This window comes from Muntiacus reevesi, chromosome 11 (genome assembly GCF_963930625.1).
Source record: "Muntiacus reevesi chromosome 11, mMunRee1.1, whole genome shotgun sequence".
Classification (NCBI taxonomy): domain Eukaryota; kingdom Metazoa; phylum Chordata; class Mammalia; order Artiodactyla; family Cervidae; genus Muntiacus; species Muntiacus reevesi.
This window is the reverse complement of record NC_089259.1, coordinates 32,328,709-32,345,069: the sequence shown is the minus strand read 5'-3', so window position 1 is coordinate 32,345,069 and position 16,361 is coordinate 32,328,709. Positions and strand designations below refer to the sequence as shown.

The 16,361-nt window shown below is 46.8% G+C and overlaps 1 protein-coding gene across 2 annotated transcripts in view; it reads right to left on the bottom strand.

The window, feature by feature from the left end:
* Positions 1–16,361, bottom strand: part of MIPEP (mitochondrial intermediate peptidase) — an 80,482-nt gene that overhangs the window by 29,752 nt on the left and 34,369 nt on the right. For both annotated transcript variants that reach the window (XM_065901636.1, XM_065901635.1), the window contains exons 15-16: positions 8,287–8,361; positions 5,404–5,523 (exon numbers count right to left, since the gene is read on the bottom strand). In XM_065901636.1, coding sequence (XP_065757708.1) covers positions 5,404–5,523; positions 8,287–8,361 — 195 coding nt within the window. The remainder of the gene's footprint in view (positions 1–5,403; positions 5,524–8,286; positions 8,362–16,361) is intronic.

Below are 16,361 nucleotides of genomic sequence, written 5' to 3'. Positions count from 1 at the left end.
TCAGATCTAATCCCTTGAATCTATTTCTCACTTTCACTGTATAATTGTTAAGTGATTTCATTTAGGTCATAGCTGAATGGTCTAGTGGTTTTCCCTACTTTCCTCAATTTAAGTCTGAATTTGTCAATAAGGAGTTCATAATCTGAGCCATAGTCAGCTCCTGGTCTTGTTTTTACTGACTGTATAGAGCTTCTCCATCTTTGACTGCAAAGAATATTATCAATTTGATTTCAGTATTGACTACCTGGTGATGTCCATGTGTACAGTCTTCTCTTGTGCTGTTGGAAAAGGGTGTTTGCTATGACCAGTGGGTTCTCTTGGCAAAACTCTATTAGCCTTTGCCCTGATTCATTCTGTACTCCAAGGCCAAATTTGCCCGTTATTCCAGGTATTTCCTCACTTCCTACTTTTGCATTCCAGTCCCCTATAATGAAAAGAACATCTTTTTTGGCTATTAGTTCTAGAAGGTCTTGTAGGTCTTCATAGAACCATTCAACTTCTTCAGCATTACTGGTCAGGGCATAGACTCAAATTACTGTGATACTGAATGGTTTGCCTTGGATACGAACAGAGATCATTCTGTTGTTTCTGAGACTGCATCCAAGTATGGCATTTTGGACTCTTTTGTTGACTACGATGGCTACTCCATTTCTTCTACGGAATTCTTGCCCACAGTAGTAGATATAATGGTCATCTGAGTTAAATTCACCCATTTCATTCCATTTTAGTTCACAGATTGCTAAAATGTCAATGTTCACTCTTGCCATCTCCTATTTAACCACTTCCAATTTGCCTTGATTCATGGACCTAACATTCCAGGTTCCAATGCAATATTGTGCTTTTGAGCCTCGGACTTTACTTCCATCACCAGTCCCATCCACAACTGGGTATTGTTTTTGCTTTGGCTTCATCTCTTCATTCTTTCTGGAGTTATTTCTCCACTGATCTCCAGTAGCATATTGGGCACCTACAGACCTGGGGAGTTCATCTTTCAGTGTCATACCTTTTTGTCTTTTCATGCTCTTCCTGGGGCTCTCAAAGCAAGAATACTGAAGTGGCTTGCCATTCCCTTCTCCAGTGGACCACGTTTTGTCAGAACTCTCCACCAAGACCCGTCCATCTGGGGTGGCCCTACATGGTATGGCTCATAGTTCCATTGAGTTAGACAAGGCTGTGGTCTATGTGATCAGATTGGTTAGTTTTCTGTGATTGTGGTTTTCAGTCTGCCTTCCCTCTGATGGAGAAGGATTTCTATACATACTCACATATCTATTTTGGAGAAAGAAGTTCTTCAAAACTGATATTGAGTGAACAAGACAGCAAACAAGCTCTAGGGAAAACACAGCCCCACCGACGGGAGCAGGGGCATCTTCTCCATTCAGGTGTGTCTGTGACCTACCTTCTGAGGCTAGAAAACCAATCAGAGCACAACACTGGCTGGCGCGCCCACCCTCCCCACTCGCCGCCCACTGCCGCTGGCCCCGGCTCTGTGTGGTCAGGGGGCCTGAAGGAGAGCTGGCCAGGGAGAGCACACTGGATGAAGGCTGGCTCACAGCTGGCCGTACTCCACCCTGACCTGTGGATCGGCGGCCCTGCTTCTTTGCACTCAGAACCACAATGGCAGCGACACAGGTTAAGAATCTGCTCAAAACTTGAGCAGCTTCCGGACAGGAAGCCCTCAGGTCCCATGTGACTTGTCTGCTGAGAGTGTATCTACTATGAACAAAAATTATGGTAAATGTCCTACAAGCAACACTCCCAGCTACCTAACCCTATAAAGAGAGTAGATGTTACTCTCTAGTAGTAGAAACGGAAGAAAAAACACACTTAAAATCTCAGTTTTTGCTGGTACTAGAAAAAAGCTTCTTCAACGAGAAGACAGGCTGACAGGGTGGGCCATCCCACAGCTCCCCCATCTCACCCAGCAGGCTCTCGGCTCACAGCATCCTCTCCTGGGACCCCAGGTCCCAGGGCTGCTCACAGGAACTGTCCACTCAGCCTGAACTGGCCCCCAACACCAGTCCTCACACTGCACCCCTCGTTCCAATGGCCCCTTCCAACACAGGGAGCACCCCTCCCGGCCCACAACACCAGCGCCCAGTGGGGTCTGTCTGCCCAGCCCACCCCCAGGCTCACAGGCACCTTCCACACTGGTCCTCACCTGCTGGTTCCCTTTGCCCACCCGCAGTGCGGTCCCCACGCGGAAACAACTTCCCTGAGGGTCGCCCAAGCCCATTCTTCACCTCATACGCTGTAGCCGAAACAACCCGTTCCCACTTCGAGGAACGGGCTGCATACCAAAAACGCCCTTCCGTATTCTGTTGAGTGACCTTTTTACCAACTGCACAGCTGCTATCAGTTTAAGTGAGAAAGCATTCCTAAGACTTCGGTGCACCCCTCCTTGCTCCGGGGTTAAGACTATCTGAATTTGGGGCTCACTATTCACTTCTCTTTATAGTTCTACTGGTCTTGGCACCTGGAACCTGAGACCACACTTTCTCTGCGGTCCATGCAGGAGCTGAGCCTCTGGCTCACTTTCATAGATGACATTATACCACGGTCAACACCGGGCACCGTCCTCACAGATGAGGCCACCCCCTGGTCAACACCAGACAGTGGTGAACTCCAAGAAGCACAGACAACATCTGTGGTTTGTATGTGCCTGAGCCGGCTCTGGACTCACTCTGCTCTTCCCCTCCGTCAACGCCAAGGTCACTCTAGGGGGCATAGCATACGTTCTCTTGCACATTCACAGCACTTTAAACAATATTTCTTTTCCAAATGGTACATTTTACGTCACCTGTTTTTTTTTTTTTAAAGCACAATAACAATTTAAAAAGGAAAAAAAATTTTTTCCGGTTACAATGCTGAAAACCTCTATGCCAATCTGTAGCTCCTTACTGGTTTTCACCCGGTTCTTGAACAGAAGACTCAGACCCTCACGCAGTGGACACAGCCTTCCGTATTGTATGCATGACACCAGAGTCCAAACAGGAACAAAAAGCAGCACTCAGATAGACTCTCCCCCAAATTTAAGCCTCCGCTCCTCACATCTGGGCTTTAACCCACTTTACTTCAGTGTGCAGAAGGGGACAGATCCAGGTTTCATGTCTTCTCGGCGGACGATCTATCAGGACGGCACCACTGAAACTGATCAGTCCCGTCTCGGCCCTCACAGCTGCAGGGCTGTCGGCTGACGTCAGGAGGCCGTAAACGCACCGAGCCTGCCCGTGGCGCTGGGCTCGGCTCCACCGTTCTGTGCCCCTGCGCCCCCACAGCATCGCTACCTGCCTAAATCCTCCAGCTTCCTGGGTAGTGGTCCCGAATGGACAAGCCCACCCTTCTGCCACTGTTCTTGAGCCATCGGCTTCCACAGGAGATCAAAGTCAGCCCATTAGGGTCAAGCCAACAAATGAGGACATTACATTAAGTGTATGGATTGGAGAAAAATCGGTATTTTTATATCAGATCTTTCCTTCTGTAAATATGGTTCAGTCCTTCATTTACTTAGGACACTGAAATTAAACACAACGTACTTTTTGAACAAGGTGCTTTGGGGGCGTCCCTGGCGGGCTCGGTGGTGAAGAGTACACCTGTCAGTGCAGGAGACGCAGGTCGATCCTGGACCCGGGAAGATCCCACATGCCATGCAGCAGCTGAGTCCGCGCACCACCACTGCCGAGCCTGCGCTCAGAGCCCGGGAGCCCCAACTACTGAGCCCATTAGCCCTAGAGCCCGTGTTCACAAGAGAAGCCTGTGCACTGCAACCAGAGGAAAGCCCACAGCAACAAAGACCCAGCACCCCTCCCCCAAAAAACCGGGCACCACCCGCACAGACGAGGTGATCTTTCCTTCTGTAAATATAAAAACAAACAAAAAGAAATAAAAAAAATAAATATCAAAAAATCAAAACTGGACAGACAACTTTTGATAGGCACCTTCTACTTTTTCTTGCTGTAATCTATATTTACAGTTTTTTGGTTTGTTGCTGGTAAACAGAGATGGGTTAAATTTTTATATATTACTTATCCAAAAAAGGTGCTAACTTTTGCTATCCAAATACACAATAGTACACAGCACTGGAACAATAAATTATATATGTGTATACATACATACACTGAAACAAAAAATTATATATATGTGTGTACACACACACACACATGGTAGTGTGACCAGCACTGTGTACTTCAAACATGTCATGAAGTTTCTAAGACAATCAAATGCTGCAGATGGGAGTCTCATGAAGACGAAACCTCCGGTGACTCTGCTTGTCTGGTAAAGATGAGCACCCTGCACCACCCCCAGTTTGAGCCTGAGGACCTGATGATCTAGTGGATGGTCAAAGTTTCCCGACTAACGCAAACTCTCAGTGCAACACATGTTGGCACTCAACCCTAGAATAAATGAAACCACATTCATTTGGCATTTTCCAGTTTATAGAGCACTGTCCAACGAGCTCTCTCTCTGAGAAGGCAAAGCTGGACCTTCTGGTGGTCACCACGTCACCCAGACAGGGCTGTCTGCCTGAGAACAAGACAACTCCGGAGAAAAGAGATGAGACACGGAAGGAGGAGAAACCGTCTAAAGCCACCATGTAGGAACTCAACCGGCTAACCGGCAACCAGGCCGACCGACCCCTGCACCTCGCAGTCGTGGGACTCGACACACACTCCTTCTGCTGAAGCTACTAGGAGTCGGGCTCCCACCACTTGCCCTGAGGCCCCGACGGGTACGAACACGCCAGCCTCATGCCAGGGCCCTGGGCATCCTCCCCTAGCCCAGCTTCCTAAGGAACCTGCGAGATGAGAACACATGGCTGCTGGGCTGGGTCTGTGCCCCAGCAGCATCATGCACCCCCACACACTCTCAGACAAGACAGGTCACGTGCATGGGCCTCAGGTGCACCCCCACAGGTGGGGAAGCCATCCCATTCACGGGGCTGCTGGGAGAGTCGGGAGTTGTGGGCCAAGCAGTTGGACGGGCTCTGGCACCCCGTCCTCGGTGAACAGCAGCGACATGCCTGCTCTCCACGCGACAGAGCACGAACCACGTCCCTCCGACCCCTGCCACCAGTGTGGTTCTCTCTGCAGTGACAATGGTTGGGAAGCAAACATCGCCATCATCTTATATCAGTATTTTTCTCATCATAAAAAAATAATGAAAAGAAAAAACCACAGATGAACTCCAGTGGCCTTTTTCACCCCCACCTTCTCAGGAGGAATGCTGCTGGCAGGAGGACAATGAGCACGTGTCAAGGACAGCTGGGGGCTGGAAGTGACCAGGCATTCCCAGCACCCACCCCGCAGGAAGCCTCCACGCCAAGCAGAGCCGCTCAGGTTCACAGCCCCCCACTTGACACCTATGCCCGCCCAGTGGCACACACAGGGCACACGCCAGACTCACAGTGTTGGGGACGTAGGGCAGGCCGTAGAAGCGCTCCTGGGTGTCCCTGAGGATGTCTGTGGTCGAGCTCTGGAGCGGGTGCTTCCCATGGTAGATCTGGTCCAGGGCGGCGTAGAAGACCTGAGGGGTGCAGGCGCCGTTCAGTCTGGGCACCGCGCGCATCTGCCACGTGGCAGCTGAGCTGTGAGGGGGGCGCAGCACAACAGCCAGGGGCCGCAGTGGGGCACACGCTCATCAGTGTCGTGGACTGAGGGTACTCTGCATGTCATACCACATCAGTGATGAAAAGGGACGCTCTCAACCTCCTCACGATTAAGAATATCAAAAAATCCTGAACCTGTCTATAAGGTACTTTTTGTATAGTACAGCAAATTAAACTTGCGACTGCAAAACTCTACATAATTGTGGAAACATATTTAAAGTTGGAAACATGAAAAATTCTGTTTGGCTTTTTCCTGGAATCCTGATATAATTGAGTGAGAGAAATGACAGGGTGAGGACCTATTTTGGTGACGAGAGGTGACGGGGCAGGCGGGGCGGGTGAGGGAGCAGGAAGCGGCTGTCACAAAGGATGGAGGAGCAGCTGCAGGAGTGTCTGGGGCCAGGCCCAGGCCGACCCCACCCCGGGGTCCGGGCACACAGGACGCAGCTGCCCGGCGGGGCCACCCTGGCTTCAGGAGGTGACCGGTAGGGAAGGCTCGCTTCCCGCCAAGAGAGGGCAGCGGCCACTGAAACCCGATAGGAGAACAAAGCCAAACTGCTGCTTGTTTACCAAGTTCTGAAAACTAAATTTTGTACAAAAAAATCTAAAGTGCTTTTTCTCTACAACATTTAAATTGAATATTAAACACTGATGGAAGTTTACCTGAAGCAAACAAGTAGAAAATGTTTTATTTTCAAAGGAAAAAAATCCTGTCATGCAATTATGCTTCTGATATGTATCTTTCTGATTCAAAATTGGAATCTGCAGAGAATGTGCAGCTGTTGACCTAAAAGCAGTCAGGATCAGTTTGGATAAAAGAAAAAAGTTAAATGACCTCTAACTCTGGCTTCATCTAGATATAGAATTATGGCTCTAAATTATAAAGTCAAGTTTAAACCTTCCCTAGAAAAAACACAGACATTTCTTAAAGATAAATATTGCTTTTCTCTAACTGGCAACTTAAACATATACTAAATACAGCTCTTTCCATTCCATATTCTATGAACACAATGCACAGAGAGACTCAGAGGGGCCCACATTACTGATCCATATCCATATTCCAACAGAATAAACCATCAGAAATTGAGATTCTTAAATTCTAACTTCAACTGCAGTGGGTTTCTCTGGCCCAATCTACAAACTAATTGGAATTCAAAAGTTTTGTTTCTTCAATTATGCCTTTCACAAATGAAAGATACAAGCATGGAATGACGTTTTTTTAAAAACTATAAAAACAGCAAAATAAATTAAGTGTGCATGTGTTTCATACTCATTTGCTGATGAAGCAAACAAGGCTGAGCTATGAGCCCACTGAGGGATCCCGTGTGCCTGGGACCAAGAACCTCGGAGCCCCCAGAAAACAGGGGCTGTTGCTAAAGTAATGCACAGAAAGAAAAGCACAACCTAAAAAGCACTATAAGCTACTCGCTTAGGCCCTGAGATAGTCCATGTCCTCCTCCCTAGGCTGTCCTGCTGCTCAGGGACAGACAGGGGACAGGAACGCGGCGGGAGGCCTCAGGGTGGGGACGTCCTCCCCTCCTCCAGCCCTCAGCACCCCTCCTCTTCCTTGCTCTTCTTTTTCTTTCTGGAGGATGGCAGATTGTACAAAATGTTGGTTTTCTTTTTTAAAAGAAAATCACTGGAACAAGTGTTGCAAAGGAGGCCAGGACACTGCCTTTTAAAAGGTTGGATACCCACGACAGACACATGTAAATCAAAAGACTGTTGCCAAGTAACGTTAACCTTTCAAATGATTCAGAAATCTTTTTCCAAAGATATGATACAAACAGACACTGAATAATGTAAATCCATGATTTCGTCTATAGTAACAGCATCTTCACTGAAATGTATATTTTAAGGTCCAAAAAAAACCAGAGCTCATTCATTACTTTCTAGGGACTGGATTTGACACAACTATAAAGCAATTCATAGTGACAACACTTTTAAGTAGCTACTGGATCATTATAAAGTGAATATTGCCTGAGATGAAAGAAGGGCATTTTGGTTGTGTTCACGTAACTCTCAAGATCTGATGAAGAGGAAGAATTCTATAAACAATCTCAAAAATTACAAATACCCAAGGCATCTGGAATCATGCAGACCTGATGTCCAAATCACACAGACCTGATGTCTAAACGGTTTACAGAGTGTTTCCAGTCTTTATCTGGAAACTTGCAACACTGGCTTCAAATTTTATTAAAAAAATTAACAGTTCTTACCGTTGAAACTTCTCATCTAAAAACACACATTTTAAAGAAAAACACAAAGTGAGGGAATTTATGGCAGTTCAGTAGAGCTCTGCACTTTCACAGCCATGGGCTTGGGTTCAATTCCTGGTCAGGGAACCTAGATCCCGCAAGCTGCATGGTATAGCCAACAAAAATCAATAAATCCCAGTAAAAAGAGATACAGAGTGAACAAAGAGATCTAAGTTGGTTTGCACGTAACTTTTCCATGCTTTGATTTTTCACTGAAATTGGGAAATAACCTTGACTACCACTTCCTAAGGACGGTTGGAGGACCAAATGAGTCAAGGTCAATCAAGTTCTTTGAACTCAGATGAAAGATCTTTTGGAAGCATAATTATTATAATAAATGGATAGCACTGGCAAGAATTTCAAGTTGTACGTTTATTCTGAATAATGACCCTGGAAAACTTCACAACAAAGGCACACACCCACCTGAAGCTGCATGTCTGCTGCGGCACAGACCTTTTTAGATTCACAAAGACGAGACACCATATTTCTGGGCAGCGACTGAAAAAGCAAAAGAATATATGCATATGAGTAAATTGTGTAGTAAGTCATTACACGATGAACTTTTGAGGCAGGAAAGTTAAAAATAACATCAAATTAAAAAAAACAGAACTTCATTATGGTTTAAAAACAACAACTTTGAAATATTTTTGTCAACAAGGATGAATACACTCCACTGAATTTCAAAAAATCATAATTGTCAAATAGACATTTGTACATGAAAACAGGACTGTAGGGAAATAAGACATTGGCACTGATCTTTAAAAATCTAGTTAAAACCTTAGAAAAACTTACTGCTTTTTCTGTTCCTGTGTTAGCAATGAAAGCCTGCTCAGCTGCTCCACTGACCTTTAAGAGCATATGGAGAAGACTCTTGAGAGTCCCTTGGACTGCAAGAAGATCCAACCAGTCTATCCTAAAGGGAATCAGTCCTGAATATTCACTGGAAGGACTGATGCTGAAGCTGAAGCTCCAGAACTTTGGCCACCGGATGTGAAGAACTGACTCATCTGAAAAGACCCTGATGCTGGGAAAGACTGAAAGCAGGAGGAGAAGGGGATGGCAGAGAATGAGATGGTTGGATGGCATCATTGACTCAAAGGACATGAGTTAGAGTAAACTCTGGGAGTTGGTGATGGACAGTGAGGCCTGGCATGCTGCGGTTCATGGAGTTGCAAAGAGTCAGACACAACTGAGTAACTGAACGGAACTGAATGACTGACAACAGGAATCAAAGATGACAAAACCAAGGGATAAGTCCTAGTCTGTGGACCTTGCCAGTACTGGAGCTGAACTGACAGCCCAACAAATAACCACAATAATGAACTGTGTGCTTTTTTATTTTCCAACCTGCAAGAATTACAGGGCTTGGAAACTCAGTATAGTTAATGTCCCTACATAATTTAGGGCATCCTCTTGGGGCCTAGTTAGGCCTAATCATATAACATTGCATATTCTCTTAGAAATAAACAAGTAATTGTTGAAGAAGTAGTTTGGTCAACTGATTTACTTTAAAATCACCAATACTGGTGTTTATTGAAGACAGCTGCCATTTTATACAACTCTATTTATAATCTAAATTAAATTAAAAACTCTTCTAAAGAGAAACAAATTATGTGGGAGACTTGTGGCAGGTGACTCTGCACTGTGGCTGTAGAGACGAACCATTTATGAGTGGTAATGTGATCTGTCTGCTGGCAGGGGAGCAGGCCCCACCCTGCGTGCGTTGTGTGTGCACATGTGTGTGCACGCTGTATCTCTATATCCGTATAGGTCTCTTCCCAGGGCCCAGGGCAGGACTGGCCCACAGTGGACACTCAGGACACACCTCAGGACAGGTGAACAAACACGAGTACGGCTGTGACTGCCGCAGTGTGGGGTGAAGACTCAGCCAGCCAGGCCACTCTCTTCTCTTTCCATTTGGCCACAAGAACAGCAAACCAGCCGAAAAAGGCAATTTTCAGGAGTGAAGACGAAGCCTGTGGGAAGCTTCAGAGTGTAACTTTGGTGCAAGGAAAAGTCTTAAGTCTTCCCAACCTAAGCCAAGAGTTTCCTCCAACAGCGCCTTAAGATGCTGAGGTTTAGTGACATCAGACATGCTAGTGGCTTTCATCGGGAAGTTCCAGTCTCTTGACCCTTCCTTTACATCATGTGGACGGGACTGCTGCTGTATTTGGGTTTCTCCTTATTCATAAAGCTTTATTTATCTTATTTTCATATTAAACATTTTCTCATTCATCAACAAACAATGGAAACTCTGGTGGGCAAGCACGGCTTCTAGCCTGAGGGACAGAAAGGGGGTGTGGGGTGGAGCCAGCGGTCGGAGCCGCATGGGCTCCGGGAGGGAGACCAAGGGTAGGGGTCACGGCCCCCACGTGGCGCAGCCTGAAGGGACACAGGGCAGAGTGGGACCTGCGACACACACAGGCGAGAGGCGGACGAGAGGGCTGGGGTTAGGGCAACCCTCATTTGTTTCAGTAATTCAATGTGAATTCCTCCACAATTATCTTTGTCCTTTGTTATTTAAAAATAACAGTGCTTGATTTCTGAAGAAATGAGATCCGGCTTAGCGTGACTATGACAGTGTCAATGCAGCCTGCTGGCAGTCAGCGCCAAGGTTGGGGTGTTCACCGAGACCCCAGGTCCACAGGGGACAAGGTCCGTTCAGGTAACATCTTCCTCCAAATGCATGGCTCAGATGTACATTCCAGAGCCCCAGGGTGACCAAAGCGCACTCAGCCATCACGGAGTGCTTGGCCGTTTAAAACACATCCACACCTGGGTCAGAACCTGCATTTTAACCAGATCCCGGGTATTTCATGCATATTGCCATGTGAGATGCCCTGACTCAGAAAACAATCATCACAATGATCTGGTAAAACCAAGGTGAAGGTGAACGAAATGAAACAGTCCGGACCTTACAAGCAGGAGAACCACCATGGGAAGGCAGAGCCTGGGGTGAGGCAGAGGCAGCCGCGCTGAGGCTGTTGTCTTCTGTGGATGCATGTTTGTTTCCTACAGCAGGCACGGCTCTGGGTGTCTTGCTTTCTCACTTGTAAGATGAGGATTAAAAAAAAAAACAACACTACAAAAAATGACTAACGATTCAGTGAGTGAAAAGTGAAAGTGAATGTTGCTAGACTCTCCGCGACCTCCAGGGGATCTTCCCAACTCAGGTCTCCCACATTGCAGGCAGATTCTCTACCAAATGAGCTACAAGGGAAGCCCAAGAATACTGGAGTGGGTAGCCTATCACTCCTCCATCGGATCTTCCCAATCCAGGAATCGAACCAGGGTCTCCTGCATTGCAGGCAGATTCTTCACCAACTGAGCTATCAGGGAAGCCCAACAATTCAGTGAGGTAACAGCTACTCAATCAACTGGTGAAAAGTGTGGACTAACTAGAAGAAACTCAGTCCCTCCAAGCAGCTTGGGTGTCTTCTAAACACTGCCAAAGGGGACCACACAGGTGGGCCTGCTGGCCTCAGGGGGATGGCCCCCTCTACCCCCTTCAGTTTCGAGGCCTGGACGACAGCATTCCAGCTGCACAGAGCCCCTAAGGGAAGAGGCTGCTCAGCTGCACCCTAGGAATGAACAGAGTTGTACCAGCTGCGCCCGCACACAGGAACAGGAATATGACAATAACACTAGATTTCCCATTACAATCAGAAAGCACATTTTGGGGTAAGATTCTAAAATAGTGTCAGAAGTGCAAGCGTGCTGGCAGACTTGGCATGACTTGTGTCCTCTGGATGGTCCCCCGTGAGCCTGCCTTGTAAGCACAAAGCCTCATAAATCTGCCAGGTATCTTCGATCACTCGACAGCTCACCGGTCCGTCACATTACAAGTTCTGGCATCAAATTCTTACAGAGCCAAGTCACTGTGATACAGTCTCTGGTTTATTTATGAGCATTTAGAAAACGTATTATGATAGAAGTTGCATAATATTCAAAGTGAAGACGTCCTCTGCACAAACCCCTGTTTTCCTACCACCGACGACCCCTGGGAACATGCTGGGTCTAAAGACATAGGCGTGTTGAGGCATGGGCAGTCCCATGCAACGGGCCTCCAGGCGGCCGGCCGGGCACCGAGGGCGCCGCCCAGAGTCAGCAGCCTCCACACACAGCCAGGTCCCAGCTCTGTGCCCCAACCTCGGCACGTGTCTATGGTTGGGAAATGAGCCGATGCGGCGTCTCAAGCTGCCCGCTTTGCTGTCTGTCAGTAATCCTCCGATGGCACAGCATCAGTGCAGCAAAGACACTGCCGAGGCCCAAACAGACCAAGTCTCAGCTCCAAACCCAGAGCAAAAGGCACTACCTCTTACTTGAATTCACTGGTATTTTCTAACAAATTGAGATGATACACGAGGCAAGGACCTTGAGAAATGCTTACACAGTGTCAGCGACGGCACAGAGAAACTCCCACTGCAGCCACTTGGCTCTCACAAAGTCTTCGCGTCAACATGAAACACTGGGACGTGCAAGCGTCTAGCTTCCATTTTTTCCAAAAAAAATTCCAATTATACCTTGTTTTCAGTTTGCATATATTATTAAATTTGACTAGAATTTCTGATGTGAGTAGGGAGCTATTAGTTTTTAGTTTCTGTTTATTTTATATAAAAGAGCAGACAAGTCTCAGATGAGCGCTGACTGACCTAGGCCACCCGTGCATGGCGGTGGGGCTGGGGTCAGACCCGTCTCTGCCCTCCGGTTCAATGGTCTTGTCTAGACATACCTGAGAAGCATTAAAGCTGAAAAGAAGAAACCTTTCAAAACAACTTAACTTGCCAAAAGGAATCCAGTTCTGACTGCTCTGTAATTTTTACCTTCAGTCCTTGTTCACTTCTCCTGGGAGGATGACAGGAGAAGATTTATTACAAGGCGGTGTGACTCCCTGGAAACAGATCTGAGGCAGTTTTAGCCTCGGGCTGACTCACAAACGAAGGCAACAGGCTCAGGCTCGTGATGACGCAACACACAACAGGCCACAATGAAAGCGCCAGACCTGCACTCTGAGTAATACAATGCAAGGGCCTGGTGTTTGTGAGACATGCTGTGTAAGAAGCACAAACCATTTCCTATGTCATGAAGAGATTTTTAACTAGGGAAAACTGGAAAAAGAAAACACCCACAATGCTATCATACTGGTTTGAGTATTACTATGTGACCTCTGAGAAATTACTTAACCTCAGTTTCTAGAAAGCATGGATAAACTATGTACCACCTACTCCACACACTGCTGGACAAATTAAATTAGAAAAAAACACAAAATAATGTTAATGTCTATTATTTACTGCTTGATAAATATTTTGTGAGAAAGATAACTAGAGCAAGAAGCGTTTCAGTGCGGTTAATGGACAAAATTATGGAAAAAGTGTAGCTTCTCTTGAACTGACAACATCTCTGGTAATCAGTAATATGGCTGGGGGTTACAAAGCCACCAGAAAAGAAAGAAGACACTCTAAGACAAGAAGCAGTATGAAGATCAAGAGGCTAACACCTAAGGAAGAAAGGAATGGCTCAACTCTATGCATCCAACAAAATATTCCCAAGTAGAGCAAAAGTCAGTGAAATCACTTGGAGGGCAGTGACATTACCCTGTGAACACCATAACGCCAGACACATGCCATTATGCATTTGCCCAGACTCAAAGAACAGACACCGTGGACTCGGGCAGACGGTGACACGTCTGGGTAGGTTCATTCCGCCTCTCCACACCCCCCACCCCATGGGGATGCTGACCACGACGGGGAGGCTGTGCCTGAGTGAGGACAGGGGTGGCAAGTCTGTACACTTTGCCCTCAATTTTGCTGTGAACCTAAAATTGCTTTAAATAAAGTCTCAACGATTAAAAAATAACAGAGACAAAACTAAGAGGAAAAATAATATAACCTGCATCCTAGTGGAAGCCTTCCTTCCATCTCTCAATCTTTTGCTAGGTCATAAAAGTTAGCTGTCAAAAATTTAAACAACACAGCTGAAAGGATAACTTAACAGAAGGGCATTTAACCCCAAGCTCAACAATTAGAAAATATACAGTGTCCTCAAGCACAAACAGAACATTTCAGAAACTGATGACACACTGGGCCATAAAATAAGAATCAATAAAATGCAAAAATCAATACCAGCTGCACTAATCAGATATCAATAATAAAAAGACAGGGCTTCCCAGGTAGCTCAATGGTGAAGAACTCGCCTGCCAATGCAGCAGACACAAAGATGTGGGTTTGATCCCTGGGTCAGGAAGATCCCCTGGAGAAGGAAATGCCAGCCCACTCCAGTATCTCTGCCTGGAGAATTCCATTATCTGATAGAGGGGCCTGGCAGGTTGCAGTCTGTGGGGTCGAAAAGAGTCGGACAAAACTGAGCACAGACATGACGACAAAAAAAAAAACAACACTTCTCTGCAAAGATTTAAAAATTTAAACTACACTTTGAAACAACCCAGAGAGGAAATTACAGTGGAAATAAGCAACATAAGAAATATTTCGTATGATAATCATGGCATGCAGCTAAAACACTGCATCACATAGTTTAAATTTACAGCATTAAAGTGTAAATGCATGTCAGATAAAATCAAAACCTAGTCAGCTAAGTGTCCACCTTAAGAAACTGGGGGAAGAGGGGAGAGAATAATCATAAAAACAGAAGCAGTAACTGAAACAAACAAGACAGGGAGCATAAACAAGGTGAGTGTGAGCTCTTGGTGAAGGCTCCTGATACCAACACTGACACCAACCTTCTGCAAGATTAACAGAGACGAAAACGAGAGGAGAGTGCTAGGAATGAGGCAGACAGAAGCACGGGACCTGAAGCATCAAAGAGGCTGTAAATAACTTTATGCCAATAAACTCAAAAACTTGGATTGACAGATACATTTCTGGAAAATTACAAGTTAGCAAAGCTTACTTCAGAATTAAAGAAGGCCAAAGAGTCCTGTGACTAGGAAGGAAATCAGTCATTTAAGAAATCTTCCCACAGAGAAAATGACAGACCCTGAATGGTTTTATAGATGAATTCTGACCAAGTTTCACGAAACAGATTATTACTATTTCATAAAAGTGCCTATAAGGAGGAGAAGGAGCTCTGCAGCCCAACTTATGAAATGGGATCCACTTAATGCCCACACCACGAGAGTGAGAGGACCCAGAAAACCACAAGCCAATCCCTCACCAGCCCAGGCGCAGAAGATCCTCCAGACACAAAATACGAGCAAACCAAAGCCAGCGCTGTTACAAGAAACAAGTAACAGTAAGTTAGGACCAACATCATCCAGTCCTTGCATGTGTGTTACAATAAGTAAGTTAGGACCAATGTTGCCCAGTCCTGGCATGTGAAGGGGGCCTAGCATTAATACCAACATTCAAGACATACCTAGATAAACGGAAAAGAACCACCCAATTACCTCAAAAGATGCAGAAAAATGCAGTTAACTGTTGGGCTTCCCTCGTGGCTTGGTGGTAGAGAACCCGTCTGCTAACATAGAAGATGTGGGTTTGATCCCTGATCCGGGAAGATCCCACATGCCACGGAGCAAATAAGCCAGTGGGCCACAACGACCGAGCCTGTGCTCCAGAGCCTGGGAACTGCGCTCCTGAGCCCACGCGCCTGGAGCCCGTGCTCCACAACAAGAGAAGCCACTGCAGTGAGAAGCCCACACGCCGCAGCTAGAGAGGAGCGGAGCCCGCCTCGCCACAACCAGAGAAAAGCCCACACAGCAACGAAAACCCAGCATAGCCAAAACTAAACAAAACTAAATTTTAAGAAAGGTTCCATCAGGAAAGACAAAGTAAAAAAAAAAAAATTTGTTTTTCAGAGGCATCTCCTTTTCGAGAAGAATCCACTGAACTGAAATCAGCTTTGCTTGTTTTCCCTCCACTGCTCCAGGTTATACTTTCTCTGAGACGACACAGGGCAGACCTAGCCTGTTCCTCTACGTGCTGTCCTTCGAATATCGTACGACAGACTGCAGCTTGTTCTTCTGGCCTAAAACCGGATCCTTACATCATTCCTAAGAGGAAGGTTCTCAGTTTTACACGAAGTGTCAGCCTCTTCTCAGGGTGCTTTCTAGGTCCCCTATGCACCCCACAAGGAACAGAAGAGCCCCCGTAGCCTGAGATGCACTGAGGGGTGCGGGGCGGGGGGGGGGGGGGGGACCAGGCGGAGGGGGTCAGGGGAGGGGTAGGCCCTGCAGAGGCGGCAGTGCGCTGCTGGGCTACAGGGGCAAGGACCCATCTGCCCTCACTCCGGCTCCTGGCACGGAGCGTGTAAACCCTGGGAACTACCAAGGGGGGAGTGAGTGGGCATCCGGGATTCACAATGAGCCCCTTTACCCACGGGGTGGTGAGGCTATGCTCACAACAACCCGACTACAGCCGTGACACCAGCGGCTCCAGCCTAAGTAGCACTGACCTCTGGCTTCACGATTCCAAGACCTGGCCTCAAGAGCAGGAGGAGTACCACTTCTCCTGCCAGTCTGAGGGTATCAGAGTAACTGCAGC